Raw genomic sequence first — 23,887 nt, forward strand, 5'->3', positions numbered from 1 at the left:
GGAGCCTCTAACAGAAGCATATTTCATCCGATCCGGCTGAAATTTGGTACGTGGTGTTGGTATATGGTCTCTAACAACCATGCAAAAATTGGTCCACATCGGTCCATAATTATATATAGCCCCCATATAAACCGATCCCCAGATTTGGCTTGCGGAGCCTAAAAGAGAAGCAAATTTCATCCGATCCGGCTGAAATTTGGTACATGGTGTTAGTATATGGTCTCTAACAACCATGCCAAAATTGGTCCACATCGGTCCATAATTATATATAGCCCCCATATAAACCGATCCCCAGATTTGGCTTGCGGAGCCTCAAAGAGAAGAAAATATCATCCGATCCGGCTGAAATTTGGTACATGATGTTGGTATATGGTCTCTAACAACCACGCAAAAATTGGTCCATATCGGTCCTTAATTATATATAGCCCCCATATAAACCGATCCCCAGATTTGGCTTGTAGAGCCTCTAAGAGAAGCATATTTCATCCGATCCGGCTGAAATTTGGTACATGATGTTGGTATATGGTCTCTAACAATCATGCAAAAATTGGTCCACATCGGTCCATAATTATATATATCCCCCATATAAACCGATCCCCAGATTTGGCTTGCGGAGCCTCAAAGAGAAGCAAATTTCATCCGATCCGCCTGAAATTCGGTACATGATGTTGGTATATGGTCCCTAACAACCATGCAAAAATTGGTCCACATCGGTTCATAATTATATATATCCCCCATATAAACCGATCCCCAGATTTGGCTTGCGAAGTCTCCAAGAGAAGCAAATTTCATCCAATCCGGTTGTAATTTGGAACATGGTGTTAGTATATGATCTTTAACAAGCGTGCCAGAATTGGTCCATATCGGTCCATAATTATATATAGCCCCCATATAAAACGTTCTCCAGATTTGACCTCCGGAGCCTCTTGGAGGAGCAAAATTCATCCGATCCGGTTCAAATTAGGAACGTGGTGTTAGTATATGGTCGCTAACAACCATACCAAAAGTGGTCCAATCACACAAAAATTGGTCCATATCAGTTCATAATCATGGTTGCTACTAGAGCCAAAAATAGTCTACCAAACTTTTGTTTCTATAGAAAATTTTGTCAAAATTTTATTTCTATAGAAAATTTTGTCAAAATTTTATTTCTAGAGAAAATTTTGTTAAAATTTTATTCGGTTCATAATAAAATTTTCATCATTATCAAAATTGTATTTCTATAGAAAATTTTATTCAAATTTTATTCGGTTCATAATCATGGTTGCCACTCGAGCCAAAAATAATCTACCAAAAGTTTATTTCTATAGAAAATTTTGTGAAAATTTTATTTCTATAGAAAATTTTGTTAAAATTTTATTTCTGTAGAAAATTTTGTCAAAATTTTATTTCTAATTTGTCAAACTGAATTATATACGTATTGGATCGATCTTTTTTGATTTAATATATACCACGTATGGACTTACATACATTATAGAAGATGGTGTTAATCGGCAAGCGTTACCGCAACTTAAGTAATTCGATTGTGGATAGCAGTGTTTAAAAAAAGTTTCTACGGAATCCATGATGGAGGGTACATAAGCTTCGGCCTGGCCGAACTTACGGCCGTATATACTTGTTTTTTTTAATTTCCATAGAAAAGCCATATCCATTTTGAATGTAATTGTCTCTGTTTTCTGGGATTTTGAAGGTGTGATCTACATCGAATACTTTGAGATGGATGAAACGATCATTGTTTTTGACCAATTCAACCTTGAATTCGTGAAATAACGGCCCAACCTCCGCGATAATAGGAGTATTCATATCATAGAGTAGTTTTCCGAAAACGGTTCCAATTATTTCGGAAATGCCCCTGTCAAGTGTTTGCCCAAGGAATTTGTAGTTTCAAAACAATATGGGGGGTTTCCCTGTCAAATAAAGTCATCCATTCACTCTGAAATGTTGGTACTATGTTCTGTTTCACTAGCCCGTCCGCATTTATGACGTACTCACATATCAACTGGGTTTGATGCAGACAGTAAAGCTACTGTATTGCGACATTGAATAGCAAAACTTTGTGTTAGTAGAAGCAAGTTTTTGCAGCAATTTAGATATTGAGGTATAACTGCAACCACAATAAAATAACAACAATCATATACTGGTGAAGTAAGTGAGAATGTGATTGTGTGGTGGTGGCTGATAACATTTGACGATTAATGAAATGAGGCATTTATTCCGCCGCCATGCTACATGTATGGTTGGTCACCACAGGCTCGTTCCATATTCACGGATCGAATACTGCAACATTTTTCAAAGGAAAGATAAGAAACAAGTAGGTCAAATTAACCAGCTTGTTATATGCAAATTGTAAACCAAGCGCTGTATTTGTATTTTTGTATGAAGTTTTCATTTTCAGTTTGTTGGTGGAATTAAAACCTATATAAATATGACAAGTCCTATTAACTATGCCATGTCCCTTATCTTCCCGCCTGGACTTTATTCGAACCAACAATCACATATTCACCACATCCATATTATTATCTCTATGACTGATGCTCGAATTTCGCCAATGGATTGCAGTACGACTCCAATCATTTGCGGAAATTAATTATTTAAACAAAACGAAAACACTTTTGTTTAAAATTAGTTCGTCACAATGGCACTTTTCCATTGCCAATTTGCCGAGTCAGTCTTGCCTTTGTCATGCAATGTCAGGCAATTCCCATGAATGTCAACAATAGCCCATAAACAATCGCCTGACTCAAATTTCTAGCTGAGGATCTATCGATTAACAATCATTCCTATTCCCATGGTCTTTGGGAAAAAATGAAATATTGCAAAAAATTTTGCTTCCTCCACATTTCAATGCTGAGGATTTACATTTTTTGTTTTGTTTTCTATGCTAGGGCCAAAATCGGGTTACAAAAGAAACTCCTCTGCTGATCCAATCACTTCGTTAATATGGAAGTATTGTAATCAAATTTCCTTACATTGAAGATTAAAGAGGAACGCAAGACATTGAAGAAATATGACTGCACAGACTTGATGGTTATAAGATGCTGATGCTAGTTTGTGATGCAACCTGAGATGATGTGACATGTGGAATTGTTACTTCCTTTCTATGGTTAACAAATATGAATATAACAAAGCATTGGCAAAACAAAGAGAGAAATTTTCATTTCATTCCCAAGATGGATTAGCTTGATAGTGCTCCAGGCCGCCCAACAACAAATGTAGCCGGAGCAACCACTCAAATCCTGACAATTGCCAAAAACAATTGATCTATATCTTGAATCACATACTTGTTGTAAGTCTTCTACCTGTACGAAGAATTCAATCCTTATGGAGAATCCCAAAAACAATGAAACAAAATGTTTCAACTCGACTGCACTATTCCAAATTTTATTTGGAAATTTTTGTTACTTTTTTTCGGGGGTTGCATGATAACAACTATGCAATGAACCATACCCTCTCAGTTCCTCAGATTCTTATTTTCTAACATCACCTGTCGTTAAATGAATCTTCTCTGATAAAAATAAACCATCAATGCATTATGAGATGTCTCAGCTAAGCGTAAACCAATGTCAATGATGCACCTTGATGCCAATGTAGATGCACTGTGGTACTTTCCAAGGAGAAGAAGGAATTTTGATTTGTATTGCAATATGTATCTGTAAATAATATGTGATGGGTATACGACTTGGAACTAACGAACGAGATTATGATCATACTCAAGAGGCCCGAACCCTATAGTTAGCGGTACATATATGACCAACAAGAGCAGGGCAGAATGTAGATGCACTGTGGTACTTTCCAAGGAGAAGAAGGAATTTTGATTTGTATTGCAATATGTATCTGTGAATAATATGTGATGGGTATACGACTTGGAACTAACGAACGAGACTATGATCATACTCAAGGGGCCCGAAACCTATAGTTAGCGGTACATCTATGTCCAACAAGAGCAGGGCAGGATGACATAGCAATACTTGTGTCAATGTATCTGGTCATGCAGAATCTAAATAGACCAATAGGAATTCAACAAAAATTGAAGAATTATTTGGAGGAAAGGAATTCCCCATATGAATAAGATATAGAATTGTGGGATGACAATGTTTTAACATGACTTAGATCACACTACCTTGCGTATGTTCTCTTAGAATCTGGCTCAATAGGATTTGAACCCAAAATTGAGGAATTATTTGGAAAAAATTAATTCCCAAAATAAGAACAGAATATAATGTAAAACACGAGGCTGTCAATACAAAAAAAATCATTTGAGGTTAATCTTGATGAAACAGAGGATACGTCTCTTTATGTGAAAATCATGTGTATATATTTATGGGAAATATATATAAAACTGATTTTTCTACCTAATCGAACAATATCAAATCGTTCGATTCATATAGATTAGAAATAAGCAAATAAATCGACAACATTTGTTTTTTTTTTTTAATACAACAGTCGCCATTCTGCGACATCCCATAAAAACTGCGACATCGATAAAAACAGCACATGTCCATATGTCCAAGAAAGTAGAATTGCCATTTTCGAATTTCGAAAATTTGAAAGTTGTGCTGGATTGTGCTAGGTTTGTGCCGATTTGTGCTGCAATTTGTTTTTTTAAATTTTATCAAATAGCCGAGATATTTCGAAAAAACTTTTTTCAACAAAATTTTTGCCAGAATCGCCATTTTCGAAATTCGACATTTTGACAGTTGTGCTGAGTTGTGCTAGCCGAGTACATTATTGTGCCGTTTAAATAAAAATTCTATCTCTTATAGTTTTCGAGAAATTCTAAAATTTCGAAAAATTTCCAGAATCGCCATTTTCGAATTTCGAAAATTTTAATATTGTATTAAACCGTTATCGACTTGTGCTAAGTTGTGCCGTTGAGATCACCTTTCTATCTCAAGCCGTTTCCGAGAAACAGCCAAATTAAATTTTTAAAAAAGTTCAAAAATATGTGTTTGAAAAACGCCAAAATTTAAATTTTCGAATTTCAAAAAACTGAATGTTGCGTCAATTTGTGCTAGTTCAGTACTCATTTGTGCCGTTCGAATCAACTTTCTATCTCAAACCGTTTTGGAGATATTCGCAAAAACTTTTTTTAAAAAATGCCAATTTATGATTGAAAATAGTCAAAATTTAAAATTTTCGAATTTCAAAAAACTGAACGTTGTGCCAATTTGTGCTAGGTTAGTACTCATTTGTGCCGTTTGAATCAACTTTCTATCTCAAACCGTTTTGGAGATATTCGCAAAAACTTTTTTTAAAAAATGCCAATTTATGCCAAAATAGTCAAAATTTAAAATTTTCGAATTTCAAAAAACTGAATGTTGTGCCAATTTGTGCTAGGTTAGTACTCATTTGTGCCGTTTGAATCAACTTTCTATCTCAAACCGTTTTGGAGATATTCGCAAAAACTTTTTTTAAAAAATGCCAATTTATGATTGAAAATAGTCAAAATTTAAAATTTTCGAATTTCAAAAAACTGAATGTTGTGCCAATTTGTGCTAGGTTAGTACTCATTTGTGCCGTTTGAATCAACTTTCTATCTCAAACCGTTTTGGAGATATTCGCAAAAACTTTTTTTTAAAAAATGCCAATTTATTATTGAAAATAGTCAAAATTTAAAATTTTCGAATTTCAAAAAACTGAACGTTGTGCCAATTTGTGCTAGGTTAGTACTCATTTGTGCCGTTTGAATCAACTTTCTATCTCAAACCGTTTTGGAGATATTCGCAAAAACTTTTTTTTTAAAAATGCCAATTTATGATTGAAAATAGTCAAAATTTAAAATTTTCGAATTTCAAAAAAAAACTGAATGTTGTGCCAATGGAAAGGAAATGGCAAACATATTGTTTAAAATGGTCCTATAATAGTATTATCATTAATCGTCTTCTATTTCTGTATGATCACAGGTTTCCATGACTTAATTCGTTGGTGATAACAGGCAATTTCAGACGTGGTCATATACAGGCAAAATGTAGGTCGGGGTCCATATACAGGTAAATTTGGGAAATCCGTGCTCCGTACCACTGCAATACAGGTAACAATCCACCGATTCATTCATAAATTCTGAATAGACTTCCTTATCTGTGAATGAATAAGAGGTAACAAATCGAATTATAGGATTTCCCAATAATGTGAGAGTTGAAAACACATGTGATCTACCACGTATAGAGTGTACCTGTACTCATTTATGATTTGTAAGAATTTATCCTATTCAATGAAGCGTGGTTTACACTTTCCCAATCAATTAAAACCGTAACCTCAAACTGTAAACACCTACATAGTCATATCAAAAGTGCTTATATTCGAAGTTTCTGTGCCAATTTTTGTATCAATTTTTATAAAAGTGAAATCTAAAATGAGTTCGGGAAAGAGTTCGATCAATAGTGAATCCGTTGATAACAATAAAACTAACGTCGTTCCAGAAATTAGTAAAGTGAAGAAATCGTCTGCAAATCAAGTTCATAATAAAATCGAAAATTTAAGAGAACTTATTCGTGAACCCAAATTTTCCAACGTGATTGATTCAAAAGGAAATGTAGCCCCTCCCTCCGCAAACGTGTATAAAAATTTAAGTGATTCGTTACAAAATTGTAATAAAATGAAACCGAAGTATATTTATACTCTTTTCAAAGCGAACCGTTATAGTTTGTATACGTATTTGGTATCGATCCTTAACATTGACTGTCCGTGCAACGAATCAAACGAGGTTAACAGTTCATCCGATACATCATCTAACATCGTTGAATTCAATATAGACATTACGGAGATTTGGTCTAGTTTAAAACCAGAAAGTAGTTTACATATTTTCAAAAATCGTGATCGTACCATAAAAACGTTGAAAAAAAATACATGGACGTATGTTCTTTACGAAGAGATTCATAATGTAACAAATATTCCATGCCCATTCATTTTTAAAAAATCTCAAGTGTCCGAATCGGGAATATATATATCGGTATCTGGTCAATGTCCTGAATGTCCCTGCAAATTTCTGGGCAGAATTCCTCAAGAGCCTAATGAAGGTGAAATTGTCAAAATGTATTGTAGTATTAGCGATTTTGACGGTAGTGTAAATCACGTAAAAAAGAGACCGCTTCGAGGCAATTTACGAAAAGCCATCGGTAATAATTTGGTAGAGAAAAATTTATTGCCGTGTCAATATAGAAGAAACGAAGCTCACCGGTTAATTGAAACGCTTGGAGATACCAGTCCGCCGAATTTGACTAAAGTTGAAAACCTAGGGAAAGCGAAACAGGAAGCTATGAATAGAATGTTAGGAATAACGGGTACAAATGCAATAGACGGAATTTACAATTTAAAATACACAACCAAATACTCTGCGTCAATTCACAATATCGGTCTTGATCCATTTTTTGTTCACTATTGGTCGAGAGATCAAATGTACCTATTTTCGAAATTTAACGAATCTTTAATAGTGGACGCAACGGGCAGTGTAGTAAAATCAATTGTTTTACCAAACAAAGAAAAATCTTCGCACATATTTCTGTTCCAGGCGGTCATTCAAATTAACAACAAAACGGTACCGGTATGTCAAATGCTAACCACGGTTAAAACAACTGTTGCGATTATAAGTTGGTTCTTAGAATTTCTAAGAAAATGCCAAAATGAAACGAGAAACATAACGGTACCGAAAGAATTTATTTGCGACTTCGATAAAGCATTACTAGGTGCGGCATCGCGCGTCTTCTCGAATGCAAATAGTTTGCACCACTATCTAGATTGGTGCTTCGATATTATTTGCGGTAATAATAAAACATTTCCCTCTTGTATTTTACGTTTAGACGTGTGTCATTTTACGAACATAATTGCTCGGTGGAAGTGCTATTCCAAACACCAGACTGGAGTAAGAGCAATGTACATGCGTTCTTTATGTATTTTGAGGACCCAAAGTGATTTTTCAGAGATGCATAAAATGTTCATTTCAATTTTGAAATTGGCATTGCACAAAAGTGGCGAAAAAGGAAGTCCGGCATTTGAAGCCAAAGAGTACTTGAGGTCCAAAATAAAGGGAAGTCCAGAACTTAATTTTGATGACCAATTATATTCTTCTGAACTGGAGGACTCAGAAGTCGAAGAACATCATATAGAAGAAGAACCATATTCAAGTATTCAGACCTATGTGAATAACACATACAACGAAGTTGCTGAAAACGCCAAAAGGGAGTATATGGATATCGACGATGACCTTAATGGATATATGCTTCCCGACTTCGCTGTGAAGTTAAAAAAATTAATGATGTATTTTCCAATATTTACCGAAATTATGCGTGGTCTTCGTGGAGAAGGAAGAGTAAATGCAACGTCTGCACCCGTGGAATCCTATTTTAACGATCTGAAGCACAGGCAGTTTCGGGCGGTAGGTCTTCCGCTTCGTGTGGATAAATTCGCCGCAATACACATACGTGAAATTCAAAAAACGTTGTATGAGTCTACAACCGGGTGCTTCAAATTAAACAAAGATGGAGACGTCGATTATATAGCAAAATCTACCGACATCGAAGGGAAAATAACATTCAGTTTTTTGAAATTCGAAAATTTTAAATTTTGACTATTTTCAATCATAAATTGGCATTTTTTAAAAAAAGTTTTTGCGAATATCTCCAAAACGGTTTGAGATAGAAAGTTGATTCAAACGGCACAAATGAGTACTAACCTAGCACAAATTGGCACAACATTCAGTTTTTTGAAATTCGAAAATTTTAAATTTTGACTATTTTCAATCATAAATTGGCATTTTTTAAAAAAAGTTTTTGCGAATATCTCCAAAACGGTTTGAGATAGAAAGTTGATTCAAACGGCACAAATGAGTACTAACCTAGCACAAATTGGCACAACATTCAGTTTTTTGAAATTCGAAAATTTTAAATGTTGACTATTTTGGCATAAATTGGCATTTTTTAAAAAAAAGTTTTTGCGAATATCTCCAAAACGGTTTGAGATAGAAAGTTGATTCAAACGGCACAAATGAGTACTAACCTAGCACAAATTGGCACAACATTCAGTTTTTTGAAATTCGAAAATTTTAAATTTTGACTATTTTCAATCATAAATCGGCATTTTTTAAAAAAAGTTTTTGCGAATATCTCCAAAACGGTTTGAGATAGAAAGTTGATTCAAACGGCACAAATGAGTACTAACCTAGCACAAATTGGCACAACATTCAGTTTTTTGAAATTCGAAAATTTTAAATTTTGACTATTTTCAATCATAAATTGGCATTTTTTAAAAAAAGTTTTTGCGAATATCTCCAAAACGGTTTGAGATAGAAAGTTGATTCAAACGGCACAAATGAGTACTAACCTAGCACCAATCCCACGGCGGCGGGTTCTACGCACCGGATTGACCCGATGGATACCAGCCATCGGCCAGCGGCTGCCACCTCAGTGTACGTGTTGTCTCGTCCATTTTTTCGTGTTGGAGAAGGTGCATCCCGGGGAGCCTTCTCCGCCTGCTTTTGGTCCGAGCCGGGATAGAGGAAAACCCCGGACCATGGTACTGTGCCGTCTGCCGAAATCGAATTCACCATCGCTCGGTTTCGGTGAGGTGTAACCGGTGCATGGAATGGGTGCACTTCCGGAATTGCTCCGGCCTAACATCGCTGCGGGAGTATAGTCAAACTGACTTCGTGGCAGGATGCTGTGCCAATGACAGCAGCAGTGGGTCATCTGATTATGTGACCCCACCGACTTCTCCCGCACAACAATATTCTCCGCCGCAGCATCTTACACCGAATATTGTTGTACCAGTTCCGGAGAGTGCATCATTTTTGCAATTTAATTGCAACGGGCTCCGTGGTAAGATTAGTGAAATCGTAGACTTTATGAATCGGAAAAGGATAAGGGTCGCGGCGATCCAGGAAACAAAGCTGAATCCCACCTGCAGCCTACGACATTGTGATGGGTACAATGTCCTACGGAAGGATCGCACAAGAAATGGAGGTGGTGGCCTGGCTTTCATATTACACCGTTCCGTGCAGTATAGACCTATCACGCTTGTGCTAGACACTAATGACCCGTACATGGAATGTATGGGGGTAGCAGTTAAGTGTGGGGCTGCCGAGATAGAGCTATACAATGTGTACATACCGCCGGTTGGTAGCTGTGCTCCTGGTTATAGCCCAAACATTGAGTGGTTGTTGAGCGGGCATAACCGATTGGTTCTAGGAGATTTTAATGCCCACCATGAACTTTGGCATTCTCTCCTGGGTAATGACCAGAGGGGCATAGCTTTGGCAGAGCAGATAGACGACTCCACATTTTGCACGGTGAACGAAGAGGCCCCCACGAGAATTATGGGTGACTGCAGCAGTTCGCCAGATTTATCGTTAGCATCGCCTGGTCTGATAAATGACGTCTCCTGGCAACCCGTCATTTCATTGGGTTCGGACCACCTCCCCATAATTCTCACCATCAACCGACCCTCCGATTTCATAACCTCTGAACGCCGGACGTTTATTAATCAAAAGAAAGCCAACTGGGAAGGCTTCAGAGAATACACCGATCGCCGCTTCAGTGAGCTCCCGTCCCCCTCACATGTTCATGTTGCCCAGAGGGAGTTCCGGGACATCATCAACGCAGCAGCCGCTCGCTTCATACCCGCTGGTCGAATTGCCCAGGTGAGGCCCAACTTCCCAGCCGAAGCGGCGGGACTCGCAGACGAGCGTGATGAACGCCGTCGTGCTAACCCTGCTGATCCTAGAATCAGAGAACTAAATCTAGAGATTAGTAAGATAGTCGACGAGCACAAGCGGAACACTTGGTTAGAGCACCTGAAGCAATGTAACTTAGGAACAGGAACTGGTAAATTGTGGTCAACAGTTAGAGCCCTCTCGAACCCCTCCACAAGGGATGATGGGATTTCAGTCACATTTGGCGACGTAACTGTGACTGATCCGAAGAGGTGCGCCAAATACTTCAACCGACAGTTTGTCGAGCATCCCGAGAGTGATAGAGCGAAAAGGAGAGCCACCCGTCGTGTACGTGGTCTCCGAGCCGATGACACACCACAATTTACTGCAGCCGAAGTTACCAATGTCATCAACAGCGCGAAACCATCTAAGGCGCTGGGCCCTGACGGAATTTCAATGCTAATGCTGAAGCATCTGGGAATACTGGGAGTTGAGTACCTGACCAGACTCCTCAATTTGTCTTTGGAATCACACATTATACCCGATGTCTGGAAAATGGGAAGGGTGATTCCACTACTGAAACCGGGCAAAGATTCGAGCAAAGGTGAATCGTACAGACCGATATCCCTTCTTTCGCCAGTAGCCAAGACACTTGAGGCATTACTCCTCCCCAGCCTTGTGGAGAATTTTCCAGCTGCCCACCATCAACATGGATTCCGTAAGGTACATAGTACGACAACAGCCTTACATGCCATTTCGACACATATTAATAAGGGACTTAACCAGCCCAGGCCGTGTCACAGGACGGTCCTCGTGGCGCTTGACCTATCGAAAGCATTCGATACGGTCAACCATGCCACATTATTTGAGGACATCGAGAATACGTCCCTACCGGCAGGAGCGAAGCGTTGGGTGCTGAATTATATGTGTGGACGCCAGTCGTACGTGGAATTCAGGGACAGAAAGTCAAGACCGCGTAGAGTTAAACAGGGAGTTCCCCAAGGTGGGGTGATATCTCCGCCACTGTTTAACCTCTACATGTCCTCGATTCCACCCCCTCCTGACGGCGTCGAGATTGTATCATATGCGGATGACTGTACAATCTTGGCATCTGGGCCCAATGTTGATGACATTTGCGATCGGTTGAACGTCTACATAGCTAATCTTACCAGTTATTTCACTGCGAGAAACTTGAGGATATCCCCCACCAAATCCTCAGCCACACTATTTACTACATGGACGGCAGAAGTGCGCAGGCAGTTGAATATCAGAGTCGATGGAGTAATAATTCCGACCACAAATTACCCCAAGATTCTTGGGGTCACATTCGACAGCCTTTTTAGGTCATCTGCCCATGCCACTGCAATTTGTAATAAGCTCCGTGGTAGAAACAAGGTCCTCAAGTCACTAGCCGGCAGTACTTGGGGTGCGGACAAAGAAACCTTGCTAACTACTTATAAGGCAATTGGCCGGTCAGTGGTAAACTATGCAGCGCCAGTGTGGACACCGCAGACCAGTGATACGCAGTGGAATAACATACAAACCTGCCAGAACGCTGCTCTTAGAACTGCGACTGGGTGTCTCCGCAGCACACCCCTGGATCACCTTTATGTGGAGACAAAGATCATCCCTGTGCGAAGACACAACTACATGTTGTCAAAGCAGTATCTCCTGGGTTGTTATCGCAGTAATCATCCAAACCACCATCTTATGGATACACAACCACCACCCAGGAACGTAAGGGTAGATATACATAATCTAGAGCGCGAGATCCAGCGCTATAAAAGAGAGCCTCTAGATCAAGCAGCGTACCAGGCAGGTTTGAACAGGATTCATGAGGATACTGTAGCTGAAGCGGTGAGAAGCTACAAGGTTAATCCTGTTCTTGGAGTCCGACCACCGCCCATAGCACCGGAAGAAAGAGACCTCCCACGGCAGACTAGGGTAGTTTTGGCCCAATTAAGATCAGGCAAGTGCAGCCGCCTCAATTCCTACTTATCGGTGATTGATAGCAGCGTAGCTGACGTTTGTCCAATTTGCAACCAAGGGCCACACGACACGCGTCATCTTTTCTCTTGCCCAGCCAAACCAACCCGACTTACCACCAGATCACTCTGGACACACCCCATCTTAGTCGCAGAGTTCCTTGATCTGCCAACAAGCTGATGTACCAAGCGTATAACATGAAATGGATGAGATCACAATAAACTGTTACAACAACAACAACAACTAACCTAGCACAAATTGGCACAACATTCAGTTTTTTGAAATTCGAAAATTTTAAATGTTGACTATTTTGGCATAAATTGGCATTTTTTAAAAAAAAGTTATTGCGAATATCTCCAAAACGGTTTGAGATAGAAAGTTGATTCAAACGGCACAAATGAGTACTAACCTAGCACAAATTGGCACAACATTCAGTTTTTTGAAATTCGAAAATTTTAAATTTTGACTATTTTCAATCATAAATCGGCATTTTTTAAAAAAAGTTTTTGCGAATATCTCCAAAACGGTTTGAGATAGAAAGTTGATTCAAACGGCACAAATGAGTACTAACCTAGCACAAATTGGCACAACATTCAGTTTTTTGAAATTCGAAAATTTTAAATTTTGACTATTTTCAATCATAAATTGGCATTTTTTAAAAAAAGTTTTTGCGAATATCTCCAAAACGGTTTGAGATAGAAAGTTGATTCAAACGGCACAAATGAGTACTAACCTACCACAAATTGGCACAACATTCAGTTTTTTGAAATTCGAAAATTTTAAATTTTGATTATTTTGGCATAAATTGGCATTTTTTAAAAAAAGTTTTTGCGAATATCTCCAAAACGGTTTGAGATAGAAAGTTGATTCAAACGGCACAAATGAGTACTAACCTAGCACAAATTGGCACAACGTTCAGTTTTTTGAAATTCGAAAATTTTAAATTTTGACTATTTTCAATCATAAATTGGCATTTTTTAAAAAAAGTTTTTGCGAATATCTCCAAAACGGTTTGAGATAGAAAGTTGATTCAAACGGCACAAATGAGTACTAACCTAGCACAAATTGGCACAACATTCAGTTTTTTGAAATTCGAAAATTTAAATTTTGGCGTTTTTCAAACACATATTTTTGAACTTTTTTAAAAATTTAATTTGGCTGTTTCTCGGAAACGGCTTGAGATAGAAAGGTGATCTCAACGGCACAACTTAGCACAAGTCGATAACGGTTTAATACAATATTAAAATTTTCGAAATTCGAAAATGGCGATTCTGGAAATTTTTCGAAATTTTAGAATTTCTCGAAAACTATAAGAGATAGAATTTTTATTTAAACGGCACAATAATGTACTCGGCTAGCACAACTCAGCACAACTGTCAAAATGTCGAATTTCGAAAATGGCGATTCTGGTCAAAATTTTGTTGAAAAAAGTTTTTTCGAAATATCTCGGCTATTTGATAAAATTTAAAAAAACAAATTGCAGCACAAATCGGCACAAACCTAGCACAATGCAGCACAACTTTCAAATTTTCGAAATTCGAAAATGGCAATTCTACTTTCTTGGACATCATGTCCATACGGGCAGCCCATCGACAGTCGACCAACTCAGAGGTATCCCGTTCTCACGGTTCCAAATAGTTCACAACAATAAAGTTTCACATTAGACCTTAGCATTTAATTGTCGTTTTGGTGATTCATTCGAGATACTGTGCTGAGTTGCCACTGAGCCATATTACATTTCTGCGAGGGTGAGGGAGGATAATAAAAATGCATTTATCGATGAAGCATAAAAGTAAACAAACCGTAGAGAAATAACGTAAAACCTCTAAGGAAAGCATTTCATTCTTTCATTTCCAGGTATCATCATCATGTATAGTAATGCGCGGTGAAAGAAAAACGCTTAGAATTCAATATTGCATGAGTCAATAATAACGCATGCATTTTTCTGTTATGGCCCGAACATATAGATAGCTTTAGTCCTTGGTATGGTTCCCAATACCAAATCGAATACCGGAGGATAGTATTGCATTTGGATTTATTTGTGGCAAAATGAATTGGCGTGGAACAAAGTGCCATGACAATAAATATAGAAGAAGTGATGCTATAACAAAAATCAACGATAACTGTGGGTGAGTGAAATATTTTTCTGTAGTCTTTGGTCGCATTACTTGCTCAAGGTATTTAGAGGTAGTATATTTTTCTTAAGATGTGTGTTTTTGTTTGCTCGTACTCTCAATAGCCATGTTGCAAGAAATTGAAATACCGAGCTAGATATTGAGAGAGAAGTGGTAAAAGAGAGTGTATGTAATTAATTTCTACTTCGTGGAGCATAACATTGAGATTAGATAATCAGATAAATATATTTACACTCAAAATTGAGTGAAAGAGAAAATATAAAAGAAAAGAGACTGTTTAAGAGAATGAAGAGAAGATCTAACTTGGAAAATAACTCAAACCAGTTTGGAATACTCTCAAATTCTTGATGTTTTTATATGGCTCTAGCTCTTTTTATTCAATTCAAAGATTTTATGATTTTTTCCTTTCTTGTAATCCAATAATTGAACATGGAATATTAGCTGGATATTCATTATTCAACAATTGCTTATTCATTTTCTCCCATAATTAGATATTTTAACAACACATTCGAAATTATATGATTTGTTATGTTTTCTTTGAGAAATGGAGAATAAAACAGTTTTCTCTCAGATTTGTTAAAAAACAAGAACAGAATATTCTCAACTATCTCCCACAATCATGATGACCTAACGTTACCAGTTTCTTTCACAATATTGCTTTGCACACTCTCTGCCATCCTTACATTTACCTTCTCTCCACTCAAACTTCTTGCTCTCTTACCCTTCTCTCATTTGCCTTATGTTGTGGTATCAAGCAGAAAACCAACATTGGATTTTTACTCATAGCCACCAAACCGGTCTTGTTGGTGTCAATGGCTGATGCAGAAAAGGTTTGCTTGGTTTGCATTTCAATCTTGCCTAACCGCCAGGCAGAAAGACAGACGGATGGATGTTTATGGTTGATACAAGTCCGCTCACTGCAATGACTTTACACTACCCCGCTGTGCAAGACATACCACCACCATCACTTTCACACACACCTAGAGTTGGTCAAACAAAAACCAACCAAGTTCACTGAATACTAACAGAGAACTCACTCAATTCACACTATGTGGTGTTGGTGGTGGTATGCTCTCTTTACTCATGATCTCAATACACACTTTACTCAAAACGAAATTAATCGCACAATTCCTTAGAGGCTTCACAGAGGCAATTTGAGAAATCAGTTACTGAGAAGATTCCGAGTAGATCGCACGTCTAAAAATTACAAACGGAAAACGTTTTTCTTTTTTAGTTTTTTTTTTCAATCACAAAAAAAAAGATATATATAAATTTGTTTACTCCGAAACTCATAACAAAAAAAAGCAAACAAACAAGATCTTCTCTAGTTACAAAAAATGTAGTGTATTAAGCAAATATTTACATAAGAAAATAAATAAAAAAAACCAAATTTTCTACAAAAACAAAAAAATAATACACATAAGCAAAACGCTACGTTCGTTGCCTCACACACTTTGGATTACGGTTACGGGCTACGTTCGTTCATCCTCAACCAGTTGGAAGAAAGAAAAAAAGCAACAATAAAACCTGCACCATGGACGTTCCGAAAAAAATGTAGTGAAGTAGTGAACCGAAAAAAGTAGAAGAATCAGTGTAATTTGATAAGAAGATTTTCTTAAGCAAATGGAAAAACAAAAATGAAGCATTTAAAAGAACTAAATTCATAATCAGAGTAGTTAAGTGCAACGAAAAATAAATTTTTACCATAATCTCTTATAAAAAGTGTTGCAAACGAAAGCGAAGCAACAGCAGCAAAGGAAAGGAGAGCACATATCAACCACATATCCATCCAGAGAAAAACTCCTCAAAATGGCTTTAATATCTAAAACGATTTTGTCGATGTTAATTTCATTTATTATTCCGGTACTCGGTGCGGCCCTTAGTAAAACGGTCCTATATCAAGCGCCCGACGAATGCCGCTGGTCCGGTGCAAATGAAGTTGATATCACTTTAGTGTGCCATTTGCGCACCATCAACTCGGAACTCGAAAACACAAATTTCAGTGTTATACAACCGCAAAATACTATACGTCTAAGATTAGAGTGCAACGATGCCTTGTTCTTCCAGAGCACTCTCAGTCCGGATAGTTTCCGTTCACTCGTAGAATTACGTGCCCTCACTATCGAATATTGTAAATTGGGGAATTTGACCGATGGTTCGTTCCGCGGCCTACAGGATTTGCGCAATCTCACCATCCGTACACACAATGGCGACTGGTCAACAATGTCGCTGGACATTTCACCTACCAGCTTTAGTGAATTTCGCCAATTGGATCGCCTAGACTTGAGTCTCAACAATATTTGGCTCATTCCTGATGGAATGATCTGCCCTCTAAAAGTGCTAAAGCATCTAAATATTTCCCACAATGAAATCCAAGATATATCAAATTTCCACTTCAGCGCTTCACTTAGCACCCGGAAATCTCGAATTTGTGGATCATCTCTGAATAGCATCGATTTGAGCCACAACAAAATAGCCAACCTACCATCAGCCATATTCTCCGGTTTGGGTCGTCTGGTCAACCTGAATTTGGCCCGTAATGGTATGAATTTCATCGCTGATCGTGCCTTCGAAGGTTTGGTGTCCCTGCAAGTCATCGATTTATCAGAAAATCGTCTGACCTCTCTTCCGCCAGAGCTATTCTCGGAGGCCAAGTTCGTCAAGGAGATATACTTAAAGAATAACAGTATCAACGTGCTTGCTCCCGGCCTATTCAGTGAACTATCTGACCTACTAGTCTTGGATATGTCAGCCAATGAACTTAATTCGCAGTGGGTTAATTCGGCCACATTCGTTGGCCTCAAACGGCTATTCTTGCTTGATCTCTCTGCCAACAAGATTAGCAAATTGGAGTCCAATCTCTTCCGCTCATTGACAAGTCTGCAGGTACTTAAGCTCGAAGAGAACTACATCGATCACATTCCCGATGGTGCTTTCACTGATTTGACCAACTTGCATACGTTAATCCTCTCCAACAACCGCATCTCCACCATTGGCCCCAACACTTTCCGTGGCTTATATGGCATTTTGATCCTCAGTTTGGATTACAATCGCATTTCGAAAATCGACACGCAAGCCTTGAAGAACTGTTCCAGCATACAGGACCTACATTTAAATGGCAACAAACTACAAATCATTCCTGATGCGCTCTCCTATGTGCCATTGTTGAAGACTCTCGATCTGGGTGAAAACCTGATCACGAGCATTGAAAACACATCCATTACAGCAATGGAGAATCTGTATGGCCTTCGTCTCACTGAAAACGCCATCGACTACATCAGGCGTGGGGTGTTTGATCGCATGACTTCCTTACAAATATTAAATTTGTCTGGGAACAAAATCAAAGGCATCGAAGCCGGCGCCTTGCATCGCAACATTCAACTTCAAGCCATTCGCTTGGATAGCAATCACTTAAAAAATATTGCGGGACTTTTCACTGACTTGCCAAATTTGGTGTGGCTGAACATTTCAGACAATCGCCTAGAGAAATTTGACTACTCGCATATACCAACTGGACTGCAGTGGCTGGATGTGCGAGCCAATCGCATTGCCCAATTGGGCAATTACTTTGAAATTGAGAATGAACTCAGCTTGACAACTTTCGATGCCAGCTCTAATCTCCTTAGTGAAATAACTGCCGGCTCCATACCAAATAGCATAGAAGTTTTATATTTGAACGACAATTTAATCGGAAAAATTCAACCATACACTTTCTTCAAAAAGCCCAACCTCACCAGGGTAGATCTCATCCGTAACAAACTAACTACCCTTGAACCAAACGCTCTGCGCCTCTCACCAATTCCAGATGATCGCGACATCCCAGAATTCTTCATTGGACACAATCCATTCCAGTGCGATTGCAATCTTGATTGGCTTCAAAAGGTAAACACTGAAACTCGCACGCAGCCCAAACTCATGGACTTAGATCAAATCTATTGTAAATTGTCCTACGCACGCGGCAAAACTCATGTTCCTCTCATTGAGGCCAAATCCAGTGACTTCCTATGCAAGTATGAAACTCATTGCTTTGCCCTATGCCATTGCTGTGATTTCTATGCATGCGACTGCAAAATGGAATGCCCCGACCGTTGTTCTTGCTACCATGACCAGTCATGGACTTCAAACGTTGTTGACTGTTCGCGTTCCGGCTACGATCGTGAGTTGCCTTCCCATATACCCATGGATTCAACACAGCTGTATTTGGATGGTAACAATTTCAAAGAATTGTCAAGTCATGCCTTCATCGGGCGCAAGCGCTTGAAGGTCTTGCATCTGAATCACTCGCGTATTGAGTTTGTCCACAATCGCACATTCTACGGTCTATTGGAGTTGGAAGTGTTACAGCTGAATCACAACAGCTTGCGTCACCTGAATGGCAACGAATTCCAAGGTCTAGATAACTTGCAAGAGCTCTATTTGCAACACAACTCGATTGCCAGTATTGACTCGCTGACATTTACGCATTTGTACCACTTGAAAATCCTTCGTCTCGATCATAATCTGATAACTGAGTTTGCCGTGTGGAACTTCTTACCTCCTTATCTCAATGAGCTACGTTTAACTGGTAATCCATGGTCATGCAACTGCGGTTTCGTGGATAAGTTCCGTGACTACATTAACCGACATGAATCGGTGCTGGAGAAGCCTAAACTGCGCTGCTCAGCATTGGCTGGCTCCAATGGTACCATAGGCATCAATACCACCGCCGCTCTCACGCAACAACCAATTGAGCAATTCGCCCTTTACCTCAGTCCTGAGATATTGAAGGATTCCACCATTCGCTATTTGGTTTGTGGTGGAGTGCAGCAGCAACAGCTTTTGGGATCCAGTGGCGCCCCTGAAATCAACGATAATGTCATCATCAACGGCAACATGACCTCAACCAAAATGATTCTTTCGCAACCACCCATGCACGACTATGTACCAATTCTAGTGGCCATTCTAACTGGCTTTGTATTTGTGATCATTTGCACAATGTTGGTATTTATCTTCAGACAGGAAATGCGAGTTTGGTGTCACTCACGCTTTGGTGTTCGTCTATTCTACAATGGAAACAAAGACATGGACAAAAATGAACGTGAAAAACTCTTCGATGCTTTTATCTCCTACAGCTCAAAAGATGAAGCATTTGTCACAGAAGAGTTGGCTCCGCTGCTTGAACAAGGCGATACACGTTACAAATTGTGCTTGCAAAGTCGCGACTTCCCTGTGGGTGGTTATATGTCAGATGCTATTGTACAGGCCATCGATACATCGAGAAGGACAATTATGATTTTGTCGGAGAACTTCATCAAGTCTGAGTGGTGCCGTTTTGAATTCAAGTCAGCCCATCAATCTGTCCTTAGAGATAGAAGAAGAAGATTAATTGTCATTGTCCTGGGCGAAGTTCCCCAAAAAGATTTGGATCCTGATCTACGTCTCTACTTGAAGACCAACACCTACCTTCAGTGGGGCGATAAGCTTTTCTGGGAGAAGTTACGCTTTGCTCTTCCCGATGTGCCCAACAATCAGCGAAGGCCACATGGCGTTGGTGGCCATTGTACAGGTGTTGGTGTTCACATGCCCATGGCACCGCACCACCATCATATGCCAGCCCATCACCTGCATCATATGCATCCACAAGCACAACTGCAACAACATCACCTGCAGCATGCTAGTTTCCGTTCGCAAATGCACCATAACATCAATGGCAGTAGGCAGAACCACAACCGAAACACCGCCATCCCAAATCCTTCACAACAGTCAACAGTATTGATGGGTCCTCCTCCCTGTCAAAATATGCCACCTCAGCAACAACAGCCCTTGCCCCTTCCCCCCACAGGCGGACAAAGTAGTATCCAACATCAAAGTTTGCCGCTGCCTCCCTGCCCGAGCCCACGAAGTGCCACAACGCATTCTTCAATTGGAGGAGCGTCTACAAATTCCGGCAGATCAGTGGCGGTCCACATCTAATTTTAGTGTTGCATAACTATAAGTGTAAGTGTAATGGGCCCAAAATGCAAAACGAAAAGAATGGGGGTCGGCCACCGATCATTTTGTCAATTTAGGAACATTTGTTGATCAAATGCCATTAACCATTTCTCTTAGCCAGTATGTTTTTTCACTCTATTTGGCTCTGCCTTGACATTGATCTCTTTTAGTCATTCATTGAAATGGCCGAAGTTCTGTGCCAGTCAATCATTTTAAATGACCATTTTGAATTTGTATCTCGGCTCGTTAAAACAAGAGGTTTTTTCCGTATCACTTCTTTATGACTTTTCCTCTGGCAACTCGAACCCAAAGAGAACGCGAAGACACAGCATTAATGGTGAACGGAAAACCTATTACAATAACAGGCTGATAGCCAAGGCACAGAGGCAAACGATGAAGACAACATTGAAACTGTCAGACTCGCAATGGCATTTACCCAACGGACTAATCGAACAGACGTACGAACGGACTGCAAGTGAGGTACAAACAAGGTAGAAAAATTATGGAGATAATGAAGGAGATGGCAAAATAATGTGCAAGGGGAGCACACAAAACGGCCAAGGAAATGATGACGACGAGACAGACGTATCGTACTCGGCCAGCCATAAAAACCTTTTGGCACAATGGTAATGCCAAACAACAAGCGTAGCAAACGAGCCAAGATGCAAATGAGCTGCTGCCGTTACTTTGGCGGCAGCAGAAGTCTTTTGCCTTTTTGCCACAATTGACGTGCATTTTGGTGTGCTTGTTGCGCTTTGCGGTGAAATGATTGAGCGCAAAACGCGTTTGCCTCCTCACAAGGTCTCATGGATATCTTGGCTTTTCGCCGGGGCTGCCTTCTTGGCTGTTTCCTTTTCCACCTTGTAATGATTCACAAAATTGATGTTGCATGCTTCGAAGGAAGACAAAAACAATCCATACCAAATATTGCAACTAAGAAAGTGGACAGATAGGGAAAAATATTTAGGAGGGCACGTACAGACGGAAAGGGAGATGAAGGACGATAGAAACAAAACAAAACCGACAAATCATTGCACAGACAATGCCAACAGCACACAAATGTTGTACCCAACGGCCGACCGACTAGCCAGTTTAGACGAAGACAACATGCATAACCCCGTAGACGGCGACGACAGCCATTACCAGACAGAGAGATCCAGACTCAGGCAAAGACCAAACAAACTTGACGTCTTGCGACAATGGACACTGCTGTATTTCAATAGCCTGCTAAAGCAACCAAATGGAAATGAAAGAGAAAAAATGGGGACAGCCATGCAACTTCATTTGTTTTTTTTCTTTGCCAATATTCCTCCAAAAACCATTGAAACCTGGTGGCATCATCAGCATTAGGAACCAAAATAGATTTCTATTCATTCTCCTCTCTGAAGGCGACAACTACCATGACCACAAAAACAAATTTGCTACATTTGTTTCACCGCAAAAGAGCCTGACGGCAGGAGAAAGGCAAAAATGTTTTCAAAGAAATGCGAATTGCTTTCTAAATGCCTTCCTCTGGGCACCCCGTTTGGTCCGGCCGAGTATTTCTCTGGCTAATAGGAAAATAGGTGATGTGTTTTTGGCAAAATGATTCGATAGCCTGCGAAACAAAATTTCATATTGAAAACATTCCAAGAAACTTAAAAGGGGTCAATGTAAATTACGAAGTGGCCAATGAAGTAAGGGGTATAAAGGCTTACACACAAAAAAATATTACCAGACATTTAGCAATGATTAAGAAAACCCAAATTCAGTTGAATCAATTATATTTGCTAAATGATATTATCATTTATTTGGATTGATTCACTACAGAAAATATTTTTTTGTGTGTAGTGCACGCACAGTTTCTAATTTAAATTGTTAAACAAATAATTGTTGTTTTTCAAAAATCAATGAAAGAATGTGATATAAATGTTATATTTAAGTCTATAAACATAAATTAATTGTATAAATGAATGCATTAAAAAAGATAGTAACTAAATTTTCTCGTTTTCCCTAATTGTATTTGGAATAAAATTTGTACATTTTTTTTTTTTGTTTGTATTAAGCAATCAGTTTCGATCCATAGACTAAGGCTAGCCAAGAGCAATCCAATACCCCAGTCAGTAGGAATGTATTCTTGGTGATAAATACTTTGTAAATATTTTCAGATGGTACTTAAGGGAAGACATCCTCTCCAATCGTTAGCACCTCCAAATGAAACAGCCATATTTTATGAATTTAGTTAAACTTTCAATTACATCATTTTTAAAATTGTAACGAATATTCAGACTCGAATGCGATTGATTGTAATTTTTGCATTTCATTTTTGACATTTTGAGTATTTTTTATCCGAGAGATTGTATTGTAAAATGTAATTTTGTGTTAAATAGCGACTGATTATGTTTATAAGTTAGTTTTGTAAATATTTTTTGTTTTTTCTCTACTATCTACTACCATCATCCTCATCATAATCATAGCCATCCCACCCTTGAATCTAGCATGTAAACCAAGTGTATTAATTTATTCTCCCTATTATTTGTTTTGTATTATTATTTTGTCCTAGTTTTATGTATCTTAATTTATAAGTAGAATTAATTAACAATTGTATTAGAAATAGTGGTCACAAACAAAATATAGTCGTACGAAATGAAAACAAAAAAACGAACCAGAACCATACTAAGAATTGAAAAAGACAATAATAAAAAAATTCAAAACAAATTTTGAAAATATTAAAACAAAATTCCAACCTGAGTTTTTATTTATTACGGTATAAGATCTGTCATGAATTGTATTTGTACCACCTTCATTACTGACTGCTTGTTGAAGGTGCGTTACAAATTTCTTATTATAAAAGGCATAACTAAATTATTTTTACCTCATCCTGGATCTCTTCCACGAAAAGATCAAATGACCAATAGTCATTTTGTTAGAACATTGATTATCAGAAACATTCCAATGATGAGGCTGGCATCATGTGTTCCTACACCTGTATTGTTTGGACTGCAGGTAGATATTGGGTTTTTGGTATCTTTTGCAAATGCTATAAATTTCACCAGAACGACCTAAAGGTCGACTATAACAAGATTACCATCAAGGTTAATTTCTTGTGAGTATCACCGCTGCGTGTAATGATGAGCGGTTGACCTTTGTAAATTGACAAAAACATGAAACTATG

General features: G+C 38.7%; 1 protein-coding gene and 1 long non-coding RNA gene across 2 annotated transcripts in view; both read left to right on the forward strand.

The window, feature by feature from the left end:
- The window catches only part of LOC142236353 (uncharacterized), a 170,686-nt gene extending 155,952 nt beyond the window's left edge, over positions 1–14,734 (forward strand). Inside the window, exon 3 of the long non-coding RNA XR_012721999.1 lies at positions 14,486–14,734. This is a non-coding gene — a long non-coding RNA (uncharacterized LOC142236353). The remainder of the gene's footprint in view (positions 1–14,485) is intronic.
- Positions 14,735–15,947: 1,213 nt separating this feature from the next.
- On the forward strand, positions 15,948–23,452 carry Tollo (Toll-like receptor Tollo). The gene has a single exon (XM_075304120.1). It carries the CDS (start codon positions 16,573–16,575, stop codon positions 20,713–20,715), a length of 4,143 nt encoding a protein of 1,380 aa, XP_075160235.1. The 5' UTR covers positions 15,948–16,572; the 3' UTR covers positions 20,716–23,452.
- Positions 23,453–23,887: the final 435 nt, after the last annotated feature.

The sequence above is a fragment of the Haematobia irritans genome, chromosome 4 (genome assembly GCF_050003625.1).
Source record: "Haematobia irritans isolate KBUSLIRL chromosome 4, ASM5000362v1, whole genome shotgun sequence".
Taxonomy (NCBI): Eukaryota; Metazoa; Arthropoda; class Insecta; order Diptera; family Muscidae; genus Haematobia; species Haematobia irritans.

What these genes read in the sequence shown, in the direction of transcription:
- Tollo (XM_075304120.1), top strand. Translation starts at nt 16,573, where the DNA reads ATGGCTTTAATATCTAAAACGATTTTGTCGATGTTAATTTCATTTATT.